The sequence below is a fragment of the Solanum stenotomum genome, chromosome 5, assembly GCF_019186545.1.
Source record: "Solanum stenotomum isolate F172 chromosome 5, ASM1918654v1, whole genome shotgun sequence".
NCBI lineage: Eukaryota > Viridiplantae > Streptophyta > Magnoliopsida > Solanales > Solanaceae > Solanum > Solanum stenotomum.
In genome coordinates, this window is record NC_064286.1 from 597,626 (window position 1) to 605,247 (window position 7,622).

General features: G+C 35.2%; 2 protein-coding genes across 11 annotated transcripts in view; one reads left to right on the forward strand and one right to left on the reverse strand.

Annotated features, from left to right (window-relative positions):
* LOC125865709 (probable ribosome biogenesis protein RLP24) overlaps positions 1 to 7,622 on the forward strand; it is an 83,387-nt gene that overhangs the window by 47,655 nt on the left and 28,110 nt on the right. The window contains exon 5 of one of the 3 annotated variants that reach the window (XM_049545933.1): positions 655 to 830. The exons of the other annotated variants lie outside the window; for them this stretch is intronic. Within the exon in view, the coding sequence (XP_049401890.1) occupies positions 655 to 775 (121 nt within the window). The 3' untranslated portion in view covers positions 776 to 830. Of the gene's footprint in view, positions 1 to 654; positions 831 to 7,622 lie in introns of those variants that run through there. 3 annotated transcript variants of the gene reach the window in all.
* LOC125865704 (probable disease resistance protein At4g27220) overlaps positions 1 to 7,622 on the reverse strand; it is a 91,458-nt gene that overhangs the window by 44,252 nt on the left and 39,584 nt on the right. The window lies entirely within an intron of this gene.

Sequence of the window (7,622 nt, forward strand, 5' to 3'; positions counted from 1 at the left end):
AAAATGATCCAAAGATCATCCTAATACAACAATAAGAGCTCAAAATAAATAATTTGTGAAAGGACCAAAATGCCCTTAAATTTCCGGACGAAAATCCCTTCCAACTGCCCAACTTCTATAGGGCATAACTCCCTCATACGAACTCGTAATTGAGCAAACTCGGTGGCGTTGGAAAGATCGTTCCAAGTACTTCGCAACCATAACTGGAACTACTCCTAAATCATCCTGAGCTAGGAGTTACGACTACTCAAAGTTGGCCAGAAACTCATGTTTTTCCACACTTAGCCGAATTTCCAGATTTTTAAAAAAAATTTCCCAAAATGACTATTTCCGAATTTCAAGCTTCATCAAAGCCACTTCCAATTGTCGGATGTTACAGGCAATCTAATTGTACTTAATTTGCTGAACTCATTGTTTTCTATGACGAAATCACAAGATAAGTATCCCCGTAAATCTTGGACTTGTTAATATCAAGCTATAATGCATACTTTCTTGTTTAAGCAGGGCTAACCACTTTTAAGTGCTATGATAGTTCGAGAATTGAAAAACATATATTACAAAGAGGTTCCTTAGACCGTGTTTCACTAATTTCCGTTACTTCTAATTTATCAGGTGCCTTTTCTTGCTAATAACATTAGTTGGCAAATCATACAGGATGAAAGGAAAGAAAGCCAAGGAGCAGAGAGAAAGCAACAAAGGAGCTCGAGCAGAGCCTTCACATGGTCAAAGCTCCTTCTGTGCTCGACGAAGACCCATCACTTACACTGCCTACTAAGATCAAGATGAGTGTTTTGATGGGAACCAAAGGCCAGATAATATATCTTTCACAATGTTCCTAGTTTGTATTGACCGTGGAGTTATTATTGTGTTGGGACCTTGTATTACTCATAAATTGAAGGAAGTGATAGAATCTCACATGTCTCAGTGGCATTTCAAATAAGAATTTAACTTGTATGCACTGGCAATGTAAACAACTCTTACATTATCCGTATATTTTACTTGCAAGTACAAATTAATGCTTCATGATATAGTTACATTTTGTTACAAGGCACTTTAACTTGATACACCGTGGAATCCACCAACGTGTGTGCAAGTGCAAGCTGACATAGGCACCATGGCAATAGTCTTGAGCAGACAATGCTTGGAGCTTCTAAATATTAGCCGTTAGCAATGAGTATTAATTAATTACTTGAAAATTAGAATGTGGCTTTCTAATTTATGAAGTGCTTCTTTCTTAGTTTAACCTTTATTTGTCCAGATTTTCAGAAAAAAACTGAAATTGTTGAAGAATTTCTAATTAAAGAAGTAAGAAGTAATTAATAAAGAAGAGTGTCCAAACTAGGACTTCTCTACTTCAATACTACCATGTAAAAGATTGTCCTTGAATCAAAATCAATCAGAAACTAATTTGGGATGTTTTACACCCTTCGCACGATCAAAGAGTTTCTAATTAAAGAAATTACTGATACAAATACAAAGTCTTTTGGCAAAAACCGTTTGGTTCAAGTGAATCCATGGATTATAATATTGATCCCCCTCTACTTGTTACCTCCATCGCAAGCATTTTACTCGAGCTGCTTCTTCAAGATCCGCCCCTTGTTTCAAAAATCAACAAACAACGGTGTAGGTATTAGGTGATGTTGGATCTAACTTGGACTATTTCATGGAATACTCATTACCTTCCTAGCTAGTATTTCATGGAATACTCATTACCTTCCTAGGTTTGGCTTCATTGTTATCACACCAAAATCATGGTTCACCCTTTCGAGACTCGGTAGCTTCAGATTCATCGCCATTGGTAGCTTCAGATTCATCATCGTCATCACTAACTTCAGATTCATCGTCGTCATCACCATTGTTTTATGGTGATTTAGTATCTACTATTGGCACTTGTGTTTAAGCATCTTCTGCATATTAATCAAACACACAAAAGCCAACAAATTCCAGGGTAAGAGAAGTCGTAAATTGAAGGAAATGATAGAATCTCACACGTCTGTGTGGCATTTCAAATAAGAATTTAACTTGTATATACCGACAGTGTAAACAACTCCTACATTATCAGTGTCTTTTATTGTCAAGTACAAATCAATGCTATTGATATAGTAATGTGGATGCTTAACACTCTCCGCACGCCAAAAGTTTGGCTTCTCAAGCATTGGTAACACAACATTGTATACCTATTATGTTTTTATCTCAATATTAAAGAGCTTTCGGACCCAATATTAAGCCAAAATACAATATAACATTCGCATCACAAGCAATAAGACAACTTTTATAGGCTTTCTTCTGATGCTAGATATATATATATATATATATGCTTCAATTAAATATGGACGAGCAAGCATCTCCTAAAAAGTGTTCATTAAAATCTTTCAGAACGACAAAGAATGCAAGACGTCATGAGAAAATAAAGCTACATATTAGCTATTATAAATATAATGAAAGAAGAATTTAGAACCACTTGTGGATTCAAAGAATTTAATGTTTATAGAATCCTACAGTGGCCTTTAAGTCTATATATAATTATCATAAGTGTGTTCACAATCAACTATTTTCTAGAAATTACTAATACACTAGAGAGGCGCTAGCGCTTGACTAAAGGGGCCCTAGCACTAGAGTTAATTAGTTAAACAAGACAAACTTGAGAAGTGAACCTCTATTGTGTCCATTTATTCAAATCATCTTCTTTCACCTCATCATCGTTGTTCACACTTTCAAGACTCGGTGTACTCACATATATTCCCTGTTGGCCAAACGCCTTCATTTCCAGGAGTCATCAATTTGCACTTCCTTCAGAAATGAAAATTTAAGATCATGCTCCGTCGGAAAGTGTAGTATGTCGGTGTTTTGATGGTTCTTAAAAGCGCTGGGACCTGGTCCAAAGTAGAATAGCTTTCCTCTAAGCTTAAATGGTGAACAACTGTAAAGATGTCTTGTCAGCGGTTGGTGAGCACATAAAACGAGGACAGTGTACTCTCCAATGAGAATGAACGAGGTTGTTTGTTTAGTGGATAATACATCCTTGGTTGATTGATATATTCAACAAACAACAACGAAGAGATTTATTCATTCAAAAAGGTGAAATTTGTCTTCAACAAACTCAAGCTTTCAAACATACACCTCAAGGGACCTGATAGAGCTATCAAGTGCGTCGTTGAAGTGTTGTTAAGAAAATGCTTGTAATATGCTGAAGTTGTAACATTCGTTTCCAATCTTTAAAGAAACGCATTGAGTCTTTTTGTGAAGAAAACATATAACACAATTAAAGTTAATTATGTGTCTTGTGATTTAAGTCTATACTAATTAAAGTTAGTTAATATAGTGGGCAATGGAGACATTGCTTTGGCTCTTCTTGTAATAGAGTTATTACTTGTAGTGAGATTAAGAGGTTAATCTCCTGTGGTGTAGTTGAAGTCTGTATTCACTCATTGCTTAATATGGTTATTAGTTAGAATTCATATTGTTGATCCCAACTTGTTTGAGATATTTGAGACGTTCTTGTTTTTGTGATAAATCTCCTTAAAGAGTGTTTTAATTTATATCGCGATTCAAACTTTCATATGTATGTTTCTTCTTGAGTTTTTGCTTCTATCATTGTACAAAGTATCTACTTGTCTTACAATTCATATCTTTTGAGTCGAGGGCCTATCGAAACAACCTCTCTACGACTCTACCCCGCAAAGATAGAGGTAAGGTCTGCATACATATTACCTCCCCAGATCCCAGTTTTGTATGTCACATTAACATTTTCCTTTTGTTAAGCTATGTTGCTTGGACTCTCGAGAAAAATATTACCGCACCCGTGTCGGATCCTCCAAAATGCTCTACTTTCAAAGGATCCTCTTTCGAAGAGTCAAAGCAGCATAGCCAATTTGGTAATTGTTGTAACTCAATGAATCATCTCTCATTTCTCTCTCAGGTATAGAGCAGTAACAAGTGCATATTATCGAGGTGCAGTTGGCGCGATGCTAGTCTATGACTTAACAAAACGCCAATCATTCGATCATATGGCTAGATGGCTGGAGGAACTAAGAGGTCATGCAGACAAGAACATAGTTATAATGTTCATCGCGAACAAATGTGATCTAGGAAGTCTTCGAGCTGTACCAGTTGAAGATGCTCAAGAATTCGCAGAAAGGGAAAATCTCTTCTTTATGGAAACATCAGCTCTTCAATCCACAAACGTCGAGGGTGCATTCATGACAGTTTTAACAGAAATTTATAAAATCATTAGCTAGAATACGCTCATTGCAGTTCCAGGAGCTGATTATGGGAAGTCACAATCTTTAAAGGGAACCAGGATCATTGTTCCTGGCCAGGACTCGGATTCTGGTGGGAATAGTGGTGGTTGCTGCATGTCATCATGATTTTTTATCGAGTTCTGGAGGTCTTTTTATTTATCCGAAATCATAATATAACTGGGAATGATTTATGTTTTATGTAGAATAGGAAATTGTTGTTGATGATGAAGTTGATTTAGATAGTTTGTTTAGCTATTTGTGTATACAGCTCATTAAGTTGTTCACTGGGCATCAGGGGCGGAGCTACAACCCTGTCTATGGGTTTTGTCATGTATTTGTGTTTAAAAATTCACTTAATATGTATAAACAATTTATCCAGAATCTACTATGCTTGCTTTTCTAGAATACAACACTGATAAACTCAAAATCCTAACTCCGTTAAAGTTACAAACACACTAGTATAGTGAACGGGAATAATAAAAAGAGCTTGTAACAGACCATCTGCCAGGGTCAAGGTCTTGGGAACTCGGGCACATTGATGGTTGATAATAAAACTAGATGGGGTGCGATTGTACGCCCTGGAAGTAAACAACATTGAAGGTAATTAGTTACTACGTTATATAATTCGAATACAGAAATTTAAACAAGGTAAAAATCTATACAATTATGCCTAACCAACAGAAGAAAGGCAACAGAGTTTTCATTTCAAGATTACACACACTGAACACCTTTTACAAACTACAATGTCAGTGCAGTCGACCACGATAAGGATTTCAGATCCCTCAAGGTGGAGTAACTACAATGTTCTACTCCCATGATATGTAGTTCCTCCAATCGAACTGTTCTTGATAAGACCACTGGTGAAATCCTTTTAAGTACTCGATGCTTATTCAAAAACTCTTAACAAAATTAGATTGGTTCAATTTTCCTTTCTCCACTGGAACCTCCTCTAACTGAGAATCTCTGATGCTGAGAATTTCCAAATTGAGAAGTTTGCCAGTAATGGATATGTCATCCAACCATAAATTACTCAGACATATCATCCTCGGATTTGACAACCTCTGAAAGGATGCTGGAAAAGGTGGAATGGTTTACTCATTCCAACAAAAAAATCATCATGTGATGTGATCAATCTTTCAAAACAATGTAGAATGCAAGATGACATGAGAAAATAAATCTACATATTAGTTGTTAAATATAATGAAAGATGAACTTAGAATCACAGGTGGATCCAAATTTATAGTTTACAGAGTTCTGCAGTGACCTCAAGTTTATATCACAATCAACTATTTTGTAGATATTACTAATAAATATACAAGATCTATAACCGATAGGTTACAATAATGTTGATCCGCCTCTGCTTGTTAACTAACTTCTGGCAGACTAGGTTCAGCTTCGTCGTCATCACTAGCTTCTTGTTCCTGCAGGAAACAGAGAATGCTAAAGAAGAGAGAGATGACCAGCTTATTAAGGTAAAGAAAGTTAATGAACTTAAATAAGTATCTAAAACGGAAAAAGAGCAGTAGAGCCTGATTAGAATATCATGTAGCAATTACTTATATAGCTAGCGGAATAAGACATACCTTGTTATTGAACCTCTGCTGTATCCATTTATTCAGATCATCTACTTTCACCTCATCATCACATTTGAGAATCGGTGTACTCACAGATATTCCCTGTTGGACAAACGTCTTCATTTCAAGGCAGTCGCGAATAGTTACGTCCTCGAGAAATGGGAATTCAAGAGCATTATTCGTCAGAAAGAAATGCCTCAGCTCAGGCAGATCGCAAAGCCTCAGCTCTTCCAATCGAGGAAATAAGGTCATGATTCCTTCTCCTTTTGTGATCACTTCTTTCATTGATTCACACCCTTGTATCCATAACACTTGGAGATTCAGAAGACCATTGGCCACTGATGGAGACATCAAGATTCTCAATTTTCCACAATCCCATACAAACAATCTTTGAAGTTTGCTGAAGTATTTAGTTGAAAGTTGGTAAGAGAATAGAGCACTTATGTTGTTAAGCCCCCAGATCTGTAACTCTTCCAGGTTGGGACAAGAAACCTGCAAGTGCACTCAAGTATCAAACTTTGTTGTAGATACAATGGAACAAAACACTAGGTCATAAGTGGAGAAGCCAAAACTGCTTACAAACATTTATATATATATTTTTAAAAACACAAATATATATATATAAAAAAAATTGTATACGATTTCATATTTTAAAAAAGTTTTTGAAACATCTCAAACACATTACCATCTTATTTTCCATTTGGGCCGGGCCTAGAGGGTTAAAAAAGAGTGAGATAATTTATGAAAGCCACGTGACATTTTTGAAATTAAAAAATCACTATTATAAATATATTTTTAATTAAACAACTATAGATTTGTTAACGAAAAGGGTAAATATGCCCCCATTTATTAGATGCAGGAGGTATATATTTACCACTTTATTAACGAGAGATGTATATGCTCTAAATCCCAAAGTTGAGTGGTATATTTACCCATTTTCCCTTTGATTCAATGAATAATTTGGGTTTCACTCATCTACTTTTAAAATTTATCTTAGATGTCCCATATTTTTTGCATACAAAAGATATATGAAAAAGAGTCAAAAATATCAACCAATAAAACAAAGTTGAAGGGGATTTTTGACCCTTTTCCCAATAGAAAAAAGTCACGTGTGAGAAGGTATGAATTTTTTAAATAACAAATAATTTTTTAGACAAAAAGAGTATATTTGATTCTTTTATATAAGGAAAGATAAAAAAAAAATTGACTTTATGTAGGGCTATAAAAACTGAAAATATAAGTTGGTTTCATATTTAGAAAAGTTTTTTTTTTTCCTGATAAGAAGCAAACCTTTTCATCAAAAAGAGGATTTGAGTCATTGTTGGCTGTAGGACAGAAATTTTGGAACTCAGGTAAGTCAGCAAAGCACATTTCCCGTAACAGAGGGAACTCAATCCGCTCGACAGTGTCACTGCAAATGTGAGTCAGGCATTTCAGAGATTCAAGTTGCAACTCATATAAATTGGGGAACTTGATTACTTCACGTGTCGTCTTTAATAAATGTGTCACTAAGGGTGTGTTTGGTATGAAGGAAAACATTTTCCGGAAAATGTTTTCCAATTTTCTCATGTTTGGTTGGGTTAAATGTTTTGGAAAATGTTTTCCAAATCAACTCATTTTCCTCAAATTTAAGGAAAATGACTTCCCTTCAAAACTTAAGGAAAACATTTTCCAAAACTCTCTTCCAACTTCCAATTAAAAAAAAAAATTGTTGAAAAAATCAATTTATTTTGTCCCTACCCCCAACCAACCCCCCCCAAAAAAAATAATAATTTAAAGCTTGTTTTTAAATTCAATTTTTTTACCC